At 35.2% G+C, this 23,916-nt stretch overlaps 1 protein-coding gene across 4 annotated transcripts; it reads left to right on the forward strand.

Moving 5' to 3' along the window:
* Window positions 1-2,728: 2,728 nt before the first annotated feature.
* Window positions 2,729-23,529, forward strand: SPK1 (guanyl-nucleotide exchange factor). Of its 4 annotated transcripts, none has more exons than XM_012235847.4 (32): window positions 2,729-2,962; window positions 3,057-3,109; window positions 3,209-3,292; window positions 4,517-4,679; window positions 5,168-5,289; window positions 5,472-5,584; window positions 5,716-5,771; window positions 6,336-6,433; window positions 7,034-7,171; window positions 7,420-7,731; window positions 8,461-8,748; window positions 9,011-9,178; window positions 9,251-9,442; window positions 10,446-10,489; window positions 11,402-11,471; window positions 11,886-12,047; window positions 12,818-12,925; window positions 13,133-13,170; window positions 13,842-13,986; window positions 15,099-15,225; window positions 15,354-15,547; window positions 16,021-16,151; window positions 17,096-17,171; window positions 17,260-17,370; window positions 18,960-19,142; window positions 19,689-19,832; window positions 19,977-20,150; window positions 20,304-20,651; window positions 20,727-21,059; window positions 21,351-21,536; window positions 22,020-22,994; window positions 23,118-23,529. In XM_012235847.4, the coding sequence occupies exons 3-32, from the start codon at window positions 3,209-3,211 to the stop codon at window positions 23,370-23,372; spliced, it is 5,538 nt and encodes a 1,845-aa protein (XP_012091237.1). In that variant the 5' UTR covers window positions 2,729-2,962; window positions 3,057-3,109; the 3' UTR covers window positions 23,373-23,529. The 4 variants fall into 4 exon arrangements, with proteins under 4 accessions (XP_012091237.1, XP_012091236.1, XP_020541329.1 ...); XM_012235846.4 differs by having other exon boundaries at window positions 2,729-2,958; XM_020685670.3 differs by lacking the exon at window positions 3,057-3,109 and having other exon boundaries at window positions 2,729-2,958.
* The last annotated feature ends 387 nt before the right edge of the window (window positions 23,530-23,916 follow it).

The following is a 23,916-nucleotide window of genomic DNA, read 5'->3' on the forward strand; positions in this document are numbered from 1 at the left end:
CAAATCAGGATGCCTAACTTGCTGACTCAATGCGTAATCAAATTGCTTAAGCCATATAAATTCATGCGCAAAATCCGTGCCACTCCTGAAGCATTCGACAGTTTTGGCCCAATATCTCTTTTTTTTACTGTTTGGTACGTCATTTTGAGGCCATAATATTTCGTATAAGACAGGTAGTAAGCATTGAAATCATTTTCAGGTCATTCTATGCTAGAACTTCTAGGTCCAATAATCCAAAGTTAAACCTTTGGTTTAAGAAGCCCCATGTGGAGGCCTATTCCGGAGCCTATATCGTCTGTACGCCTAATGAGCAGCTCGTATAGGGTCTTCTAGGCAATAGTTTAGGGTCTTATGGCTAAATCAGGATGTCTATCTCGCCTGCTCAATGTGCCATTAAGAAGTGCATACGCCATGTAAATTCATGCGCAAAATCGATGCCACTCCGAAAGCATTTGGCAGTTTTTGCCCAATATCTCTCTGTTTGTTGCTTGGCATGCCATTTCGAGATCATAATATTTCATCTAAGACATGTAGTAAGCATATGAATCATTTTTGGGTCATTCAGTGTTGGAGTTTTCGGGCCTAAAAATCCAAAGGTAAACATCTTTATTCTAAGAAGCCTTGTATGAAGGCCTATTTTGGAGCCGATATCGTCTGTAGGCCTAACAGGCAGCTCGTATAGGGTCTTCTAGGTGATTGTTTAGGGTCTTGTGGTCAAATTGAAATTCCTACCTCACCTGCTCGATGCATCATTAAGAATTGCATATGCCATATAAATTCATGCGCAAAATCGATGCCACTCCAAAAGCATTAGGCAGTTTTGGTGCAATATCTCTCTATCTGTTGCTTGGCACGTCATTTCAAGGCAATAATATTCATCTAAGACATATAGAAACATTGGAATCAATTTTGGGTCATTCTGTGCCAGAGCTTCTGCCCCAAAATCTAAGATATACCCTTTTGATCTAACAAGTCCTGTATGAAGGCTTGTTCTGGAGCCGATATCTTCTGTACGCTTAATGACTAACTCGTATAGGGTCTTCTAAGTAATAGTTAGGGTCCTATAGTCAAATCGAGACACCTATCTAGCCTGCTCGATGCGTCATTAAGAATTGCATATGTCATATAAACTCATGTGCAAAATCAGTGCCACTCCGGAAGCATTTGGTAGTTTTTGCCCATTATTTCTCTGTCTGTTACTTTGCACGCCATTTCGAGGTCAAAATACTTCATCTAAGACATATACGAAGGGTTGAAATCATTTTCGGGCCATTCTGTGCGAGAGTTTTTGAGGCCAAAAATCCATATGTACACTTGACGGGAAGCTCGTATAGGATCTTCCAAGCAATATTTTAGGGTCTCGTTGTCAAATCGGTATGCCTATCTCACATGCTTAATGCGTTATTAAGAATTGCATACGCCATATAAATTTATGTGCAAAATCGGTACCACTCCGAAAGGATTCGACAGTTTTGGCCTAATATTTCTCTGTCTGTTACTTGGTACGCCATTTTGAAGCCATAATATTTCATCTGAGAGATGTAGGAGGTACTGGAATTATTTTCAAGTCATTGCATATTGGAGCTTCCGGGTCAAAAATCCAAAGGTATACCTCATTAGTCTAAGAAGCCCTGTATGACGGCTTGTTCTAGAGCCGATATCGTCTGCGCGCCTGATGGTAAGCTCGTATAGGGTCTTCTAGGGAATAGTTTAGGGTCTTGTGGTCAAATCGGTATGTGTCTGTTGCCCGCTGGATGCGTCATTAAGAATTGCATATATAATTAAGAATTACTTATTTAGCATATTAAGTCCTAAGCATGCCTTTTTTAAAAATTATCGTATCTCATACATCCCTATATCTCGTATCATGTTTCCTTGCAACCTAACTTTTGGTATATAAAACTACTTTATACACCAAGTTTACTTTATATACCCAGTTAATTACCCACGTTTTTTTTTTATTACAAATAAAAATGAAGCTTTTTATTTTATTTTTGTCATTGAAATAAGAAATTAAAATTTTTATTTATTTTATATTTATAATTTATTATATATTTATAATTTATTATAAATGATTGTTTATTTGTTTGAAATATTAATGTCTTACTTGTTCACTATAATGTGTCCTAAGCGTATGAATGTCCTACTTTTTTAAAAATTGTCATATCTTGTATGTTACAATTTATATTTTTAAATTATTTATGTATTGTTTATTTAATAATAATATATTGTTTATTCATGCTTTTTAAACTCGTGGATTACTTATTAATCATTTTATAAGAAAAAATAAATTTATATTAATGTATTAAATGCTAGGAATAATCTTTTTATAAACATTATCTTGTCTGTATATTATCTTCTTAGAATTTTTATAATTGTGTTAAATTGTATTAAAATTTTAGCATCAGTTATTTTATAATCCAAAATAATACCAAATGACAAATTGTGTCCTGCTATATATTATATAGATGTGAGCTTCATTAAATCCCTAAACAACATAAAGTAATCATCTTTTATAATTTTATTTTTGTTGTTTAAGGAAATGTTGTGAAGATCACGAAGCAAATAATACAAAATTTACACTTCCTTTTTTCTGAGAATAAAATAAATGCTTTATAATTACTTGCCTTGGAAGCGAATAAATTGTGAAAAAAAATAAAAAAAAATAAAAAAAAAAAAAGCAAGCGGACATCTGTTTGTTTGAGCCAAGTTGAAGCAGACTTCAAACAGCCCGGATTCCATAAAAAGAACCCGATCCTATCGAGATCCCATTTGGCGTCTTCTCTGTTGGACTTTGGACTCCTTTTGACCCCCTGTATCTTCCGACATTTTGCTCTCTCTGTGTTTTTCTCTTTCTTAGGGTTGGTCTTCTGCTTCGTATTTCTTACTTCTTCCTCCTCCACTTTACTCGAGACAAATCACGTTACATTTCGCGCATTGTCTTGGATTATAAAATTGGTAGGTATGCCCCTTCTTCTCGATTTGTTTTACTTATTTTGTTTTGGCTCACCCATCCACTCGTAATTGAACACCAAATGTGGTTGGACTTGTTTCAGATCTACCAGATATATGATTGCTGAAAACATTCTGCATATTCTTTTGTTTTCCGGTTTGTATTTGACTCACATTTTCTTTTACTTCGGTCCAAATATGTTAATCGAATTAGCTATTTTCCTATGTACCTCATTGTTGATTGTCTATTCTGTAGATGGATAATAATAATGACAATGGAGGGAAGCGTTTCCGTAGAATACCTCGTCATTCTCTTGCTCGTCTCAAGTTGGACCCACTGGTAAATCTTTCTCTGTTAATACTATTTCCTCTTTGTTTTTTAATTTTGTCCACGGCAGTTTGGTAATTAAATTAAAATTTGAAGTGGAACGAGCTATCACATGTAATTGTTATCTGCTATATTTGAAGCTTTAAATTTTGACCTTTGCATGCTGCTTGGTCTATGTTATGATATTATTATTTTACAGCACAAAAGGCGTTCTATTGTCTCCTAATGCTGGTAGAATGTCTTCCAGTTATAATGCAGGCGAAGTTTTTTCTTATAACAGTATAATCCTATAGTGGACAAATGCAAAGTTGCCTGTACTTGACTCTAAGATACTGAATACAGCCTGTATAGAAGGCCATCGGCTTTGCTTATGTCTACTTTGAATCTTAATTTCTGTTTCTGATATTGATATTTATATGTGCTTCTGTGAATCTATACTGTACCCACTATTTTAGGCAAGTTGGCTTGCTTATATATGTAAGACATATAAATATTGGAAACAAGTGCATTACCATGGTTTAGTGCTTACCTCATAGTCGTAGGTTCAACTTCTAAGATCCCCTTCTTGCTTACCTGCATATTTGGTTCTAAGGGTGCGAATTGTTGGAGTTTCAAGCATCATTTCATAACAAGAATTTTATCTGTTAATCTTATAGAATCTCAGAGTGTTTTTTTCCCTTTGAAACTCGCCACATTTTCAATTTACTCATCATTCAAGGCTGGCTGGTTGTCACTGCTCTTTCACTTTTGAACCTTTTATTCTTAGTTGTATACTAATTTTTTAATGCTTCATTGAAGTATGTATTTACATTAAGCGTTTCTAAATCAGTAGATGGACTGCCATGTTATGGAAGTTTGATCGAGTAATACTCAGTAGCAACTCCACTTTATCTATTAAATGACTTCCTCTCTCTTTCTAGTTACATTTTGATTTTTGATATTTCTCTCATGATTCATGGTCATATAAAATATTATACAAACTGAAGAAGGAAAGCAAGGATAATATAGGGAAGATCACTAATATTAAAATATATGTCCCTAGACATTTTCAATAATATCATGTACTTCTCTTTTACAACATCGTTTTTTGCTTTGCCAAATTGAGCTTATGATTGTCTAGGACTCATGCTATGTTCATTTGTATCATGGAGTCCTTAACTTCAAATGATTAGTTGCTAAATTTGATTATATCAGGATTTTACTAATGAATGTACCTTATTCTTACTGTTTTTCCAGCTTGATGAGAATCTGGATCAGTGGCCTCATCTTAATGAACTTGTTCAGTGCTACAGAACTGATTGGGTAAAGGATGAAAATAAGTATGGTCACTATGAAAGCATCGCTCCTGTATCTTTCCAAAACCAGATTTTTGAAGGGCCTGATACTGATATTGAGACAGGTGATGTTAATGGATTCACTTAGAAGATAAGAAATCTCAGATTAATGTGAGAAGAGAACTGTTATGTGCTAAGAGAGATTGGTGTATAGATGGAATCATAGTATTGTAATTATTGTTATTGGATTCTGACATTCTGTGGAATTGAACCCTCACCCCACCCCACCCCACCCCACCCTTAACCCCCTGAAATATATACCTATGGAAGTGTAAGTTCACATGGCATTTCCATTTTAACAGACTTTCTGCTATGTCATGGAGAGAGTCTGTGTACTTTTTATTTGGAGATTTAAAATGTTATGATGTTTATAAATACTTCTGCACCAACTGATCCCTCACCCCACTCCTAGCCCCGTAAAATTATCCCTATGATACCGATAGTCCACATGGTATATCCACGTTCAGAGACAGTCTGCTGTCTGATGGGGAGATTCTGTGTATTTTGTATTTAGATGTTCAAGATTTTATGATGTTTATAAATTTTTCTGCAGAAATGCAGCTTGCCAATTCAAGAGGAACTAAGGCTGAAGATAACACTGATGACGACATCCCAAGCACCTCCGGAAGACAATTTAGAGAGGCCTCTGGCATGTCACAGGCACATGTTTCAAAGGTTGTAGTGTGTATTCTCTTTTTTTTTTTTTTTTTTTTTTTGAGATCATATGTCTAACTTCCTTTTGCACTGTTCATTTATGCTCTCCAGTTGAAATCAAATTTCTTCTGTGAATTTTTTTCCAACAATTCATTTTTATCTCTTTTCCTCCCTTTCAATTTATCATAATTATGTGTTTGCAGCATTTTGGCCGTTCTCCTCTTCCTGCTTATGAACCAGCTTTTGATTGGGAGAATGAGAGGTCAGTGATATTTGGTCAAAGGATTCCAGAAACTACAATGGCGCCATATGGCAGGTTTATGATTTGATGTTAGAATTCTGTTTCTTTCTTTCTTTTCTTTTCTTTTTTTTTTTTTTTTCTTTTTTTGTGGAATCATTAGTCTCAACAATTTCTTTTTTGTTTGTTTGGGCATTGATTGGTCTCAGGGGTTTGAAGATATCTGTGAAAGTTCTGTCCCTTTCATTTCAAGCAGGACTAGTTGGTAAGTAATCAGCTCATCTTGCTGGAGCTATGCAATTGATACTTTGCTTTACGGGTGCGTATTTGATTTCAACATACATTAAAACTTTCCTGACATTTAGTTATTTGACTTGGAAATGACATTCTTTCTTATTTGGTCAAGTCACATTGTAGTTGAAGGAACGAGATAACTCTAGAGACACAATCTCCTCGTCTTATGCTTACTGATAAATTGTGCAAGTTTCGACAATGTAATCCACCATTCATAATTGGGTGAACATGAGAATATTTCATATAGTTGCATCTATACTGTAACTCATTTTTTATTGCAAAGAATTTACATAGTGAAAAACAGAATCTTAGTTTCATGTTTCTCCAATTATGTTTCTTTTCATTAATTGGAATTTGACTTCAACAAAATAATAGTAAATTGTAAATTCCAGCCAAAATGTTGAACATAATGCATCCTTATTTTAATTCATATTTTATTTGTAAAACATTTAGATGCAGACAAACACATGTTCATTTCCTTTTACTTGTCTTATTTTATCACGTCTGATTTTTTACTTGAATTTTTCTATCTCAGAGCCATTTTATGGTACTATTTGCATATATAACAAGGAGAGAAGAGAAAAGTTATCAGAGGATTTTTATTTTTCTGCGATGCCAACAGACATGCAAGACGTAAGTTATCAAGCCAATAAAGTGATTGTTTTGTGATAATTATGAAGGAAGGCCTATAGTCCACTTTGTTAAGATATTGATGTTTTAAATTCCATGTTTGAGGCTTTGGCGAAATTTCTAATCGTTATTTTCTTCTATGTTTTTGTTTGACAAAAGTGATGTCAGATTTTAATTCCTTATAAAATAAAGTTAGAATTTGGCATATGGCTTGTATGAAATAATTGATTGTTCTGTCAGAATTTTAGAGAGTTGGTTTGGACATAAATATGAATATCTCTATAGTTGTTAATAAAAATTCAACTTACGAACTTCCTTTTCGCCTGATTAGTAATCTTTTATGAACTTTCTTTTCGCCAAATTAGTGATCTTTTTTTAACACTTCATTTATGGGATTTCACAAGAAATTAAAAATAGTATAAAGATAGGGTTTGAATTGAAGTCCTCGAAATATTATATGGTGAGCATTAGAACCATAATTGAAACTTACTTCATACTACAAGCCTTTTTTGTAATTTTCATTTTTGGAAACAGAATTTAAATTTCTTTTCTCGGCGCTTTTTTTCAAGTCTTTCATAATAGTTTGGTTCTTGTTAATTCCAGGCAAAAATTTCATGTGAGCCTCGCGGAATCTTCTATTTAGATGCTCCATCAGCATCAATTTGTCTGCTGATCCAGCTAGAGAAGCCTGCCACAGAAGAAGGCGGGGTTACTCCTTCTGTTTATTCACGTAAAGAACCTGTATGTCCAAATAAATCCCTATGTTTCATATATTATATTCCCCAACTAGTTTAGGATTAAGGCTTTGTTGTTGTTGTTTCATATATTTATTATAAGCATATATCTTCTGGCTTTCTTTCTTTGCTTTGTGGCTCCAAAATTTGTGTAGTTGCCTTGTTAGCGATCTTTCAATAAGTTGCTTATCCATTGAAGGATTTGTATATTAAATCTGCTTGTATAATGCTTGTGTTTCCCCTCTATCGGAGCAGGTGCACTTGACGGAGAGAGAAAAGCAGAAATTACAGGTGTGGTCTCGAATTATGCCTTATAGACAGTCCTTTGCCTGGGCTATTGTTCCACTGTTTGATAACAGCATTGGCGCAACTTCTGGAGGACCTGCTTCTCCAAGTAGCCCACTTGCTCCTAGTGTGTCTGGATCAAGTTCCCATGAGGGTGTGTTTGAGCCAATGGCAAATATCACACTGGATGGGAAGTTGGGGTATTCAAATGGAAGCTCAATTGTTGTTGAGATATCAAACTTGAGTAAAGTTAAAGAAAGCTATACTGAGGACTCCCTTCAGGTGCAGCACACATTCATTTGTATCAGACTCTTCTTTTAGTACATTATTTATGAGTCATTCAGAGCAAATTATTCCTTTCCTATTCCTATAAAATGCTTTTTTCTTTTTCATAATTTGTACTTTGTGGCTGCAATTATTGCTTAGATTCACTGTGTTCCACTTTATTTCCAGTGTTCACACAATTATCAATCTTGTCATGATAGCATCAGAGCCTCTTGATGCAGCTGATAAACTTAAAATGGAAAACTTAAGATAGATAGAATTTAAGCCAGGAATCTTCATGGGAGGGGAATTCAACTATATGGACAGATCTTGAAAGGACTAGTCCCCAGAATGTTCTGTTTCTGGTAGTTCATCTATCATGTAAAATACTCTAGTTCCAATTGGTGAAAATGGATGGCTTTCGTATGCTATACTGCTTATTGTTCTTGCAAATTTGTCTTTGATTCTATATTCTCATGTATGTTTTTAATAGTTCGTTTACTCTTGCAATGGACATCAACGAACTCCCAAAAAATTGGAGTTTGAATATAGTACTTCGATTCTATTTTGTAATGTACTTATATTTTGAGAGTAATTCTGAATTACTTAGATATTTTTGTCTGATACTTATATTTTCTTTCCCCTTTCAAAATAATAATGAATTGAATATTGTCATTTAAATTCTAAAATGTACTTTCATATTTGTCTTTTACTTGGGGATGATTGTTTCCTCTCTCATATTTACAGGATCCTAAACACAAGGTTCACAAACCTGTCAAAGTTGTTCTTAGACTAGAAATTGAGAAGCACCGGACAAGCCATTCTGAGTTGGAAAACCTATCAGAAAGTGGAAGCGTGACCAATGAATCGATTGACCCAGGAGACCAGGTTCCTGATACCACATCTACAAAATGCTCTGGCAATGGCACTGACTATCCTCAAACTAGCAGTTCTAAGTGGGATGTCTTTGATATGAAAGAAAGTTTTGGAAATAGTCCTAGTGCTCATGGTAATTCTGAGATGAGAGCTGATGATGTAAGCTTTGCAACCTTTTTTTTACTCTGATAGAGTAGAAAAAGCCTTTATGGCTTTCGATACATTTTCTTGATTATCTTATAAGTGATTCTTCCTCTTATTCTTTTCTTTTTTCCTTTTTTCTAATTATCCTTTGCTTTCTGCTTTTTCAGTGTTTTTTTTTTTTTTTTTTTTTTTTTTTTTTTTTGCCTTTTTTCTGGATAATATTGAAGAAGACAAAAATAAAAGAGAGTCTAAAATAACCATGTTAATTAACATGCAGTTCCAAGCATTTGACTTTCGCACAACAACTCGGAATGAGCCTTTTTTGCAGCTTTTTCATTGTTTATATGTTTATCCTTTAACTGTTACTTTGAGTCGGAAGAGGAATTTGTTCATACGGGTGGAACTAAGAAAGGATGATACGGATGTTCGTAGACAACCTTTGGAGGTGAGATGTGACTATAGTTAGCAATTTGCTTTGCCAATTTACTTGTTTCATGTATGTGAATAATGTTACCAGGCAATGTATCCGAGGGAACCAGGGGCATCACTCCAAAAGTGGGCTCACACGCAAGTTGCTGTAGGGGCCAGAGCAGCTTGCTACCATGATGAGGTTAAACTTTCCCTTTCTGCCATCTGGACACCATTGCATCACCTCTTGTTCACTTTCTTCCATGTTGATCTTCAAACAAAGTTGGAATCTCCAAAGCCAGTGAGTACTGTTTGTAATTTATGCGACATGCATGCATATGTGGATGCATACACAAACAGTTTGATATTATATTGCTGCTAGTTGAGTCCAACTTTTCATGGATGGCTACAAGGATGTACATGCTCAATTTTTAAAATAATAATTGATAAGTTTGACTGAACTCAAGTTAGTTGTTGGTGCCCAACAAGTTGCAGTCAGCTGCAGCTGTCCCTTTTTGTATTCTCTTTGTTGCAAAATGGTGACTTTCTAATTAATGAATTTTCATATTTAATTCCTTCTCAATGTGGTATCGTGAAAAGATATAGCAAATGACAAGAAAGTAGACAGAATTGAGAGCCTGTAAGTCATTGTTAAGAAGCTAATCTAACGGCTATAAGTTCCAAGCCTTCAAAACGTATTGAGAACATTCAACTTTGATTATCAAGGTATCCGTGTTTGTGAACGTATTGAAAACATTTCGGGAATACCTCTAACAGAGGGACATATGTTATTTTGAAAGAACTTATTTTCAACATCTTTCAGATATGAATCTATCTGATTCAGAAGGGAAGAACTTGCATCAATATCTCAATTTCAATTCAAACATGATGGACCTTTGAAGATCCAAATGGCGTAATGATGAGATCTTGGCTAGATCATAATGGGATCCTTGTTGTTAGATAGAAATTGATGATTTGTTGTTCAAGAAATTTTCTTACTTAGGTATCCTGGAGCCTAGCACAGGACAAGTTATGTCTTTACTTTAAGAAAAATCAAGGAACAAATGTTTTCAAAAATTTAGTACTATTTTTATATTGTTAGACATGTCATGTTCTTATGGTCCATCTCTGTAAGCCGCTGGCACACTGATAGCGGATTAAATAGAAAACATTTGTTAACTTTTTTTTTCTTTTAGTTTTCTCTTAATGTTATAGTAGTTCATTCATGTACTATTCATGCTGTGGGGCTTGGACTTGTTATATTTATCATGGTTTTCTAATGATTGCCATATATTTTTCTCTAGGTGGTAATTGGATATGCGGCACTTCCTTTATCCACACATGCTCAGTATGTAAATGGCTTTACATTTGATCTTCCTTTCTACTTATTCTTAGAAATATTTGTAAAATAATGTTCATTTTCTGTTTAGATTGTATTCCTCACTTTTAAGTTGCGTAGGTTCTATTCACTTTTAGATTAAATAGATAACAGTTTCTTCATTCTGTGCTGCATAAGTGGCATATATGTGGCATTCCCTGTCCAACTTCAGGATGAGTTGTACAAACTGCAATTTGATGTGGATAATAGCTTTTGGACTGTATTCCATATTATTCTTTCTTCTTTCATCGTTAACATATTGTTCTACTATCTAGCTATCAATTTCTCTCTCTCTCTATCTATCTATCTATCTATCTATCTATATATACACACACTTATACATACATGCATAGACAAGCTAATGGTTTGACTGTTGATCCGGTCTCGTCCCCTGATGTTCTATCTGAATATAACTGCACTGTACATATTAAGAAAGATAAAATAAAACTGGCAGCAGCATAATAGGTTAAAGAAGGTTAAACTTGCACTTATTAGTGATTAGTAATTTAGCATACATTCTCGAAGACTAGTCAAAAAATGTTCTTTCCAGATCTTTGTTTATGATGATCAGCTTCCTCTTCTTTGTGACATTTCTGATCTGCATCTCTATTTAAAAGTAGGCACTTCCTTAGAAAGATTTTGATTTCCTTCAATGAGTTCCTGTCCTACAGGATTCTGTCTGTTTGAATTAGATGTGAGATAGAATTATAATCTATAAAGTTATACTGATAAAATGGTTTCCCATGCTATATTTTAGTTCAGGGATATTATTTTGATGCCATGATTCACCGCATATTTATTACTTGCAAATTTTACCTTTGGTCTTAGTCAGTTAACTAATGATTTGATCCTAAGAGGTGTAATGGCTATAATTCTATCCAGGTTGCGGTCTGAAATTTCTTTACCTATCATGAGAGAGCTGGTTCCACATTATCTCCAGGATATTGGCAAGGTGCATTTTAAACAAACATTATTTGGGTCAGAGTATCAATATAGTACCTTCTAGTTTCACTGTCTAATTTTGTTCTTTCTATTATACTTTGTTGTTAGTTTGATTTGCATTTTTTATTTTTTGGAACCTGACTCGGTAATTACCGGAGGTACTTTCATTTTTTGTCTTTAAATACTTTCTAATAGTGTTTATAATAATTTCCCACTTTCTTCATTACCATATATTTATGCTCTCATGTAGTGATAAATTTTTTCCCCTAGATTGGCATTCTTGGGCAATATTTGGGTCCTCATAGTTTGGGGGAATTGTTTGCATCTCTGCATGAAATTTGTCCAACTTAATTTAACTGTGATTAATTCCTAACTCTGTTAGATATTTGGTTCCATTCATAGGTGTGACAATGTTGTTTTGTAGGAGAGGCTGGAGTACTTGGAAGATGGAAAAAATATCTTCAGATTGCGCTTGAGACTTTGTTCATCTTTGTATCCTGCAAATGAGCGCATAAGAGATTTTTTCCTTGAATATGATAGGCACACTCTTCGAACGAGTCCACCTTGGGGCTCGGAACTTCTGGAGGTATAATTCCAATTTCTGCATTATTTCAATGCTTTTGAGGCCTTATCTATATTCAAAAATTTTTCAACTTTCAATTCCAATAGAAAGGGAGTCCGTTCCTGCTTTCAAAATCGATGAAACACCCCCAACATGTGTTCTGATGTACTGCCTCCTCTACTTCTGTAAAATCTATTCAACATGTATTAGCATTTTCTATGTTGATTCTTTCTGTAGTTCATAAATAATGACCAAAGAAATATCGAGTGTCATATTTAACAAAGAATTGACTGCCAGAACGTCCATTTTTTCTGTCTCCTTGGAATGGTTCCCTGTCAGCCAAGCGTTATGGTGAAAGTCTAATATAGAGCCTTGGATGCTTGGACAGACCTTAGTCCCTGCTTCTTCTAGGCTAAAGAAACATTCATGGATGCCTTTTCACTGACTGACCTGGGAGTTCTACCAAAACTTTTACTGTTGGTAAAATGGAATGCTCAAATTTACAACTAGTATTATGGGGCCTGTTATGGACCTAGTTAAGCCACCAAGTAACAATCCATCAGAAAATGACACAGGTATTTGACAAATAGTTCAAGAGATCTTCTGCAGAGAGGAATTTAAGATTTTCATTCATCCTTTCAAGGGAACCCCACTTCTGTTGCATACCAATTTTGAATTATGGAAGTGTAGGTCTCTTTGTAAGCTGAGGTTGCCAGGAGTTTTTACAGTTTATTTGTAATATGACTGTTGTATCAGTTGCAGTAGAGGACTCATTTGAATCTGATGACATGCAGGCCATTAACAGTTTGAAGAATGTTGATTCCACTGCTTTGCTTCAGTTTCTTCACCCAATTTTGAACATGCTTCTCCATCTTATAGGAAGTGGTGGAGAAACTCTACAGGTACTTCTATATGTCTTGCCAGGGGGGTTTGCCCTTAGTAGTTCTTATTATTGGCTCATAATCTATATAGATTCAAGTTAATTGCAAATATCTGCCTTGGTTTGTTTGCTTAGGCACCTAATAATTCTTCTTTTCGATTTTCACAGTCCCTAGTTCTTAACACTGCCCTCTTGTTCTTTTCTTCGTCCTCTTTCCTCTTTCTTTCAGGTTGCAGCTTTCAGAGCTATGGTTAATATCTTAACTAGGTGAGCTTCTTACTCACATTGAATAGTTTGGAATTGTTTCGGGATGGGAATTTGTGTCTGAAAGTTTGTTAAATTTTCTAGCACTGCCAAAAACTTGTAGAATTTGGTGAAATTTTAATATCAAAGTTATATCACATATTTAAAACAAATTGAAATTTTGTGACCAAAAATAAAATCAAATGTCTAGTTCAATACCATTAGTATAAATGACCCTCATGGAACTTTGGCATATTTCAAGGTTTGAGATGGTGTTCTAAAATGAAACTTTTGCGGCTATTCGTAGGTTTTGATCTGTTGTAAATGCTTCCGTGTTAAGAGCCTTGCTCTCTCTTCTTTGCTATTAGACAATTTTTTTGTTTTTGGGCATCATTGTGGTTTTAGGCTAGCAGGGATTTGGAGGGTCTTTAGTTAAATTCAACAGGATTGGAAGGCATTATTTCAGTAGTATATTATCTTTCTTTTGTTGAATGAATGAGTAAAAATTGAACACAACCCCTTCCCACATACACCTTCAAAGTATAAATCATTTTGATATGGATAATATTCATTTGGGAGAAGTTAGGATTTTGATTCCTAGTTGCTTTTAAGTTTTAAGTAGTCTAACAACTTGGAAAACCATCTATCTGAATTTTGGATTTGGTTCAACATATAATTTGGATGTTCATTTGTAGGGTGCAACAGGAATCAGTTGATGATGCTGAACGAAACCGATTCCTTGTTAACTATGTAGATTATGCTTTTGACGACTTTGGTGGTCGCCAACCTCCTGTTTATCCTGGTTTGTCGACTGTGTGGGGAAGCTTGGCTCGTAGTAAGGTGTGCTATTCTGATTATTTGACACTTGCTGGTAGCAAAAATTCAGATGATGTTCTTGATTCTTGTTACTTGATACTTCATTTAAATTATTATGTTGATTGTTTAGATTATAACGTGGTACCTTTTCCGAATCGTATTTTAGAGTTCATTTATCTCAGTTGTGGCATCATTGTGTTATCATTTTCATGTCTGAATTTTTAAGGGATTACTGTGTTGGTAATCATTCTGAAGCAGAAACCCTTTGACAAAGGATTGAACAGTGTTTATATAAGCCTCCGACTGTAATGCAAAGTCTTCCTCGAGATTTGAAACACTGAGATACTATTATGGGTGTTCATTGGAAAAAAAGATGGTAAGTGGTGCTGAGATGGAATGAAACCAGATGGGTGGTGGTTGTGGTGGAGGCAGCAAGGGAATTGAGGGGGATGAAATGAAATGGGTGAGGTGAGAGAAGATTGAAGGAGCATAGGATAGAGTAGAGAAAAAGGGTAGGAGAGAAAAAGTAGTTTACTTGCTTACTTGTAAAAGTTTTATAATTGAATAATGCCATTTGCACAATCCGATTGCCAAAATTTAATTTAAACAAGCAAAAGAATTTGGGAATTTTTATGTGCCAAATTGTAGTCTAGGGACGATAAAGTGATAGGGCCTGTATTTTGGTGATGATGGGTGAAAATAAGCCTCTTCCCCTTTTCCTAATTATATATGATTCTTACTTCTTAAGACACCTTACAGCGTGCAACCCAATTCTCAAAAATTGAAATCTGCCATTGGAAATTGATTGCTGGTCTTGACAAACAACTATTCTTCATTCATGATTCACTATATTTCTTTTCGTGTGTATGTGTGTGTGTGTTCAAAATGAGTTTTGACAAAATAATTCTTGCTTGGACTTTCCACACTAAATTGCCATCTCATTGCAATTTTTTGGGCTCATTATAATTCAAGCTTTGGTTCCTTTTCTTGTATCGATGCATTAAGTGTTGTTCTCTTCTATGCAGAACAATCATTGTCATCATTCTTTCACGTACTTATGCTTTTCCTATCCCCCACCCTCTTTTTTTTTTTTTTTCCCTTATTTGCACAGTTTTTGAAGTTTGATTATTTTGCAGGCCAAAGGCTACCGTGTTGGACCAGTATATGATGATGTTTTGGCAATGGCTTGGTTTTTTCTTGAGCTAATTGTCAAGTCAATGGCATTGGAGCAAACGCGTCTTTTCTATCACAGTCTTCCACTTGGTATGCTGAATGCATTGGGACTTATAATCAGCAATTGAACTGCTCTTGCTTGAAACACTGTTATTATCATTTTCTGTAAATGATTTTCAGCTTTTTTATTTTTTTTTTGTGAAATCTGTGTTCCATAGGTGAAGATGTTCCACCAATGCAATTAAAAGAAGGTGTTTTCAGATGCATAATGCAATTGTATGATTGCCTTCTAACAGAAGTGCATGAGCGTTGCAAGAAGGGCTCAAGCTTGGCAAAACGCTTGAATAGCAGTTTGGCTTTCTTTTGTTATGATCTTTTGTCAATCATTGAACCCCGCCAAGTTTTTGAACTGGTATGTTTCTACTTAATTATATAGAACACTGAATTTTTTTCTAAAATAGGAGTATCCTAACAGGAAATTGCATGTCATTCTAAACAGAAAATTTTACAAGAGGATCTTAGTTTCATAATGATATTCAAATTTATAAAAATAAAAAATAAAAAAAAGGAATGCTTGATTTTGTTTTTCTCCATGGCATTTAGGTACTCAAAGCAAGGGATTTTACATCCCACATAGCATAATACTATCCAAGATCTCCATAGCCTTGGGGAGCTTCATGTTTCTCCCTAATTCACTTTAATTCAATTCCAAACAAAGTTGACAACTTGTTGGACCTTTGCTGCATTAGAAATTGTAGTGTCATCCCCGAAAAGATGAGAGAACTCCAATATGCTCAATTTTGGAATGAAATTGTAGGATATACGATAACAGTTATTATGTATATTTTACTTTGTTTTTCACATGGTCTCTTCAATTTGCTGCAGGTGTCCTTGTACTTGGACAAATTTTCTGGGGTGTGTCAATCAGTTCTGCATGACTGTAAGCTAACCTTCCTGCAAATTGTATGCGATCATGACCTTTTTGTTGAAATGCCTGGGAGAGACCCTTCAGATAGGTATTTAATCAATCGATCCTTTCATATACCTTTGTGATAAACATTTGTCACTCTCAATCATGTCTATTATGATAGATATTTCCATAATCAATTTATGATTTGCATGGGGTGGAGTTGATTAAAGTCTTGCTACAAGCTTCTCAATATTGCGCTTTTCAATTTTCATTGAAGAAAAATAAAAATAATAATAATATCATATTTTCCATCATTCACTTCAGCCTAGTTTGAGTTGGATAGAAAGATCAACTTACTAGCTGTTAAATGCTTTGTAAATTTTGGATAGAAAGATCAACTTAGTAGCTGTTAAATGCCTTTGTAAATCATTTGTGCTGACTGTCATATCATCTACATAACACTGTTCTGCAAACCTTCACTTCTGTCTATAGATAAGCTTGAATCTAGATTAGTGGAATAGCATCTACATTATTACAAACTGTCTGTAATTTTTCTGTGCCAACCTTTATAAGCCTACCTTATTAACTCTATACCTCAAAGTGTAGGATATTTGGATATTGGCAGGGGTGTTTCCCTTACTTGTGTTTTATGAGGCGCATACATGTATGTAATTTTTAAACCTTCTGCAAATTATTCATTCTATTCAATAGAAATTCTCGCAAACATCACAATACTGCCTGATTCTACTTTCCTTGATTAATCATCACCTTTTAAACTTATGATGTGGTCAATGCATCCATGTGAGAAAAAGTCCTTAGTATAATCTCTTTGCAAATTATTTGAATTCATTTTCCCCTTATCCTCCATTACCATCGCAATTTTCCGTCTCTTTTCTTTTTCCTTTCTTTATTGAGAGAACATGCTATTAAATCAATTGGATTAGATGCATTAGTAATGTATGAATATTTTGATTATTTAAATTACATTAATCTATTTGGGTTGGGCATATGAATAATGTTTGCCTAACTCCATCTGTATTCATATTGTAGAAACTACCTTTCGTCTGTTTTAATACAAGAACTTTTCCTTACATGGGATCATGATGATCTATCTCAACGCTCAAAGGTGAGCTTGGTTTTGAAATTTTCAGTGTCCCCCAGATGGTACAGAATGCTTACTAATTTTTTTGTCCCTTGCTTTTTGTCGTTTGCAGGCAGCTAGAATGTTAGTAGTTATCCTGTGCAAGCATGAGTTTGATGCTCGTTACCAAAAGCCTGAAGATAAATTGTACATTGCACAGCTATATTTTCCTCTCATTGGCCAGGTTTGCAGCTGCATAAAATTTTTATCCCGCAGCTATAGTTTCCTCTTATTTATTTGCCAGGTTTCACATTTATAAAACTTTAACATCGGTTTTAAATGGTTTCTCATTTTAAATGGTTTGGTCTGGTTTATAGTTTAATAAACCGCTTTCAAAACAATTTGATTTGGTTTTTATTTAATTAAACCATTTAAAACCGAATCAAACTGTAATAAATTCCAAACCTGTAGTTTAATCAAACTGTAATTAAACCATTTCTTATGTTCTTAATGCTATAGTATTGAAATAAATTTATTTATTTTATGAATAAGTTCTTTTTGGTAGGGGTACACTTTGGTGTATCAGAATATTACTTACATGTAATCTTATTATTTTTATAAATTTAAATTGCAGAAATTGATATTTTATATGTTATGCTTTATGTTAACAAATAATTGAGCACTTTTTTGCTAGGAATAAATTTTTTTTCTTATGTTATATATTATATATTATATATGAATTCATTATGTTTAATTATAATTAAAACAATTATGAAATTATTTTAATGGTACCAAACTGCTAACCAAACCGAATCAAACCGCTTTTAATTCGGTTTGATTTGATTTGATTTCATTGATTAAATGATTTGATTTGGATTGAAAAATCCATAAAGTTTAATTTTTGGTGTCGTTCGAAAGTTTTTTCAAACCGCACAAAACCAAACTGTGCTCACCCCTAATGGTGGGTGGTTAGATTATGTCTGTTAGATAGTTGTTTCTGCCATGTTATCACTCCAAGCTCTTTCCTTATATCCTAATATTACCCTCCTCTTAAGAACTTTTTGTTCTCATGGATGAATCGAGCCTGTTGAAATGACCATTCTTCTCATCCTGTCCCCTTAACAATGGGTTAAACTCAAGAACCTATACAAGGAGCCATCAGTTGTACACTTGAAATTGCTGTGTAAACATCGTTTTAATTTCCAAAGCACTATATAGTGCAATGGTATAATTTCCAGCGGCCACATACTTGAATTTGGACATTTGCTTACACCCAGCTTGTCTTGAAAACAAATAAAATGAAGACCTTCGCTCTTCAACCTTCTAATTGCCAATAAACTCTTCCATTTACACTAGCATTTTCAAGATGTTTATGGAAGTGCTGTTTTCAATCCCTCGGTGATGATAGATCCTGCACGCATAGCAAGAAAATAACTAGCTCCAAACAACTTGTTACGCCAACAACCCACCAGATTTACAATCAGCAGAGACCAAGAGTCAACTTCTACCATTATATCTAAACCAGTCTGGAAATGGGCAAATACTACGCCATTAGGTGGAAAAATGCATTTTCCTTCTTTGTACGATCCGTATCTCAAATTTATCTAGTTTAAGAACTCCAAAACTACTTGCCACCTTATTTCATGATCATCAAACTCTTGAATTTTTCCATTACTTCTTGGTTAATTTTCATCCCCAATCTTTCGACACAAAGGCAAATATTTACTTAGTAAATTACCAATGGATAGTAGAAAACTGAAGTAAGATTGATTCTTACTGTTGGTTCTTACTGTTTCACAAGTTCCTGAATTATTGATTTTGTGATCTGTGCAGATCCTGGATGAGATGCCTGTCTTCTATAACCTGAATGCTGTTGAAAAGAGAGAAGTTTTAATTGTTATTCTGCAGATTGTGCGCAATCTTGATGACACATCACTCGTTAAGGCCTGGCAGCAAAGCATTGCTCGGACTAGATTGTTTTTCAAACTCATGGAGGAATGCCTTATTCTTTTTGAGGTTGATACAAGTTTGAAAAGCAGTTTCCTTTTTGTTCATGAGACGTCGACTGTTGATTGTATCTCTTTTACTAGTTTGCACTGTTGCATGCCTAATTTTTTTATAATTGCAATTGCATTTATTTTTCATATTTTGTAATGTTATAGCATCCTGCATGTGGCAAATTGAACCATTTTAGTAGTATAAGGGTAGAAAATGTTTTGCAGCAGAACAATAAACACCACATGCTAAAACCTTACAAATAGTTTCCAAAATTGAGAACTTCAGGAGCAATTAACTTCGGTCAGCTCCAATGAGAAAGTGCCCGTGTATTATGTTAGTTGAGTGTGATGCGTAGTGTATATGTTTCTCCTCCTTTCAGCATAGGCTTTTGAATTACATTAATGCAGGATTTTAAGTTGTGTTCAGAACCTTCTAATGTATTGTATATTTCATCTTTGGTCATTGCACCAAATTTATTTTATAGCATAATGGTTATATTAGATGTCTTACTCAGTTTATTCCTTTTACAACCATGATGCTTATTCTGTGCAATGTATTTTACAGCACAAAAGACCTGCTGATGGCATGCTCATGGGCTCTAGCTCTCGCAGTCCTGTCACAGATGGACCTTCTTCCCCTAAGTACTCTGATAGGCTTTCTCCTGCAATTAATAACTATCTATCTGAGGCATCACGACAAGAAGTTAGAGTGAGTTAATTTTTCTTTCTACTTTTTGGTTTCACCTCAACATTGATGTCTTTAATGGTGTTTCTTTCTGTTAAAAGTTTGCCCATCAATTTTGGAGAACTGGTATTTTATTTTTCCACATAAATTCTGAATTTCTCTATGCAGACTCAGGGAACACCTGATAACGGATATTTGTGGCAGAGAGTAAATTCCCAGTTAAGCTCTCCTAGCCAACCATATTCCTTGAGAGAAGCTCTTGCTCAGGCACAATCCTCAAGAATCGGAGCTTCAGCCCAAGCACTTCGAGAATCTTTGCATCCAATATTGAGACAAAAACTGGTAATTTCCTACAGAAATCTCACATGCATTTGCTTATGTATTCTGTAATGCAACAGTTGCTATTTATTTTTGACATATTTTTCAGTTTTCATTTTACTTTCTGCATATGCTAAGCCATATTCAGGAAGCTGATAACTTTCAAAACTACTCCAGGAGCTTTGGGAGGAAAACTTGAGTGCCTCTGTCAGTCTTCAGGTCCTGGAAATAACTGAAAAGTTTTCCTTGATGTCAGCATCCCATAGCATTGCTACCGATTATGGAAAACTTGACTGCATGACAGCCATATTTATGAGCTTCTTCTCTCGAAATCAACCATTGGCTTTCTGGAAAGCTCTGTTTCCTGTCTTCTACTGTGTATTTGATCTTCACGGGGCAACCCTTATGGCCAGGGAGAATGATCGGTTTTTAAAGCAGGTTGCTTTCCATCTTCTTCGGCTTGCTGTATTCAGAAATGGAAGCATCAGAACAAGAGCTGTCGTTGGACTCCAGATACTTGTGAGGGTAGGCTCTCTTCCATTTTGGGTTCTTGGTCTTACATTGTTCTTGTCATAAGTTCTTTTTCTTTCATTTCTGCAGAGCTCTTTCTATTATTTTATGCAAACAGCAAGGTTGCGGGTTATGTTAACTATCACATTGTCAGAGCTGATGTCCGATGTGCAAGTGACTCAGATGAAGTCCGATGGAACACTGGAAGAGAGTGGTGAAGCACGACGCCTTCGCAAGTCTTTGGAGGAAATGGCAGATGAATATAAGAGCACCAACCTATTAATGGAGTCTGGTCTACCTGAAAATGCACTTGTGGCAATTTTGGACACATCAGTAGAAAATCGCTGGTCCTGGTCAGAGGTGAAATATCTCTCTGACAGTCTAATCCTTGCCCTTGATGCTAGCCTGGAACATGCACTTTTGGTAAGTTTGCACAGTATCCAAATCATCTTGAATCATGCAATTGCTTATTTAGGTAACACAATCTGCAATAGCAAGACTGCAATGGGATATATAAATTAAGCAGGGATATCAATGTGTCCTCTCCGCTTAATCCATTGTATTGCAACTCCTGGCTTGGTCTAACTCAAGTTCTTATAATTCAGGAAAGGGCATCATCCTCCCAGGACTTTTCTGGGAAAGAACTTCATGTCATCTGGGTGAATAAGTACTATTGCTTTGATATTATAATTTGTGCTGCATTTTCTTCAACAGGCTTCTGTGATGACTATCGATAGATATGCCGCTGCAGAAAGCTACTATAAACTTGCAATGGCATTTGCACCTGTTCCTGATCTGCACATAATGTGGTTATTGCATTTATGTGATGCTCATCAGGAAATGCAGTCCTGGGCAGAAGCTGCACAGTGTGCTGTGGCTGTGGCTGGTGTTGTAATGCAGGTAATTTACTGATCTACAATTTTCAAAAGGAAAAATTAATAGTATTTCTCTGCTTATATTCTATATAAAATCGACCAGGTTAATACATGGAAATAACTCCCAACTTTATCATCTATCGTCCTATATATCTGTTGTTAAATTCATATTGTCACAAAAAAGAAGTGAATTATGGCGATTGAAGGTAGAAACAGTCTGGACTTGTTTCATAATTGCTCTAGAAGTGATTGCCTTACCGGAGAAATTGTGCCTGAAACCTAAGAGGCTGAATAGGTAATCCTTTATTTTCCCAAAGTTGACTATTACATAATGGTGTATTTTAGGAGCTAACTGAGGCATTAAGGAATTTTAAGTTAAAGCAATTCCTTTGTGTTACTATTCCATAATGTTTGTTCTGTTACTTGATATGCTGTGGAGCTCACTTTTATCTGTGATTTCATTGATCATGTAATGATGGTTAAGTAATATTTAATTACATCCATGTAGGCCCTTGTGACTAGAAATGATGGTGTTTGGAGCAAGGATCATGTAACTGCTCTGCGTAAAATTTGTCCAATGGTAAGCAGTGAGATCTCTTCGGAGGCATCTGCTGCAGAGGTAGAAGGATATGGTGCTTCAAAGCTTACTGTTGACTCTGCTGTAAAATATCTACAGCTTGCAAATAAGCTTTTCTCACAAGCTGAGCTCTTTCATTTCTGTGCAAGCATTCTGGAACTCGTCATTCCAGTTTATAAAAGCAGGAGGGCATACGGACAGCTGGCTAAAAGCCATACATTACTCACTAATATCTATGAATCAATCCTTGAGCAGGAATCAAGCCCAATTCCATTCACTGATGCAACATACTATAGGGTAGGATTCTATGGTGAAAGATTTGGGAAACTGGACAGGAAGGAATATGTATACCGAGAACCCCGTGATGTACGGCTGGGTGACATAATGGAGAAGTTAAGTCATATTTACGAATCTAGGATGGATGGCAATCACACTTTGCACATTATTCCTGATTCTAGACAAGTAAAGGCAGATGAATTACAGCCTGGAGTCTGCTACCTGCAGATTACCGCTGTTGATCCAGTAATGGAGGACGAAGATTTGGGAAGTAGACGGGAAAGAATTTTCTCTCTATCCACTGGAAGCGTCCGTGCACGAGTCTTTGACCGCTTCTTGTTTGACACCCCATTTACAAAAAATGGCAAGACACAGGGTGGTTTGGAAGACCAATGGAAAAGGCGGACTGTTCTTCAGACTGAAGGTTCTTTCCCTGCCCTTGTGAATAGGCTTTTGGTGATAAAATCTGAATCTCTGGAGTTCTCCCCAGTGGAGAATGCAATAGGGATGATTGAAACTCGGACAGCTGCCTTAAGAAATGAACTTGAAGAGCCTCGCAGTTCTGAAGGGGATCAGCTCCCACGCCTCCAGAGTTTGCAGAGAATTCTTCAGGGCAGTGTCGCAGTTCAGGTAAGTTACAGAGCTTTTTTGTATTCTTGATGTGTCTCCAGGTTAATGCAACTTGCGTCTTTTAACAATTCTCTTTTGTCACCAAGGAGATGTTTTATCTCATGGTAAACTGCATATGTGCAGGTAAATAGTGGAGTTTTGAGTGTCTGCACTGCGTTCCTATCTGGTGAGCCTGCTACCAGATTACGCTCACAAGAGCTGCAACAACTCATTGCTGCACTCCTAGAGTTCATGGCTGTTTGTAAGCGTGCCATTCGCGTACACTTTAGGTTAATTGGAGAGGAAGACCAGGATTTCCACACGCAACTTGTGAATGGATTTCAGTCTCTAACAGCGGAATTGTCTCATTACATCCCTGCAATTCTTTCGGAGCTCTGATATTGGTGGAACATTATTTATTCCAGTTTGCTTTTGCAATGTTTTTGTTCATTGCAATGATTTCCATTTTAAACCGAACTATTTTGCTGCTATTTTTATGTAATCTATTTGTTCAGCAAACGCGTATTTTTCTAATCAAAATTCGTTGCTTCTTCCATTTTGCGTGGGTTTTTCAGGCACAAATGTTTTTCATATTGGGACATTGGGGGAAGCCCTATTTCTTACCAATTAATTTACTAAATATTCGGGGATATTGTTTATTTCTTTTGGAATTATGTTTCATGACTGCTACGTACAAGCTAAGTGTCTTATATATAAATTGAAAATATATTAAAATTATCTTTGTGAGATGAACTTGTCTTAAATTTATATTATAATTTAAATTAAGATAACTATATAGTGAACACTAAAATAATTAAAAAACATTGTTGTATTCCTTTTCATGTTGCAAATAAAAATTTTAAAAATAGCAATATTTATGATATATGAAAAGGGAAAAAAATATTTTAGGTATAGTCAAATTAATACATGAAAACCTTTGTTT

This window comes from Jatropha curcas, chromosome 11 (assembly GCF_041381405.1).
Source record: "Jatropha curcas cultivar XTBG-Jc1 chromosome 11, XTBG_Jcur_1.0, whole genome shotgun sequence".
Classification (NCBI taxonomy): domain Eukaryota; kingdom Viridiplantae; phylum Streptophyta; class Magnoliopsida; order Malpighiales; family Euphorbiaceae; genus Jatropha; species Jatropha curcas.

Excerpts from the sequence above, each read along its gene's own strand:
- SPK1 (XM_012235847.4), top strand. The coding sequence starts at position 3,209 with ATGGATAATAATAATGACAATGGAGGGAAGCGTTTCCGTAGAATACCT. Across the intron at positions 3,293-4,516 it reads GTCTCAAGTTGGACCCACTG|CTTGATGAGAATCTGGATCA; the intron begins GTAAATCTTTCT and ends CTGTTTTTCCAG. Across the intron at positions 22,995-23,117 it reads AGGGCAGTGTCGCAGTTCAG|GTAAATAGTGGAGTTTTGAG; the intron begins GTAAGTTACAGA and ends GCATATGTGCAG.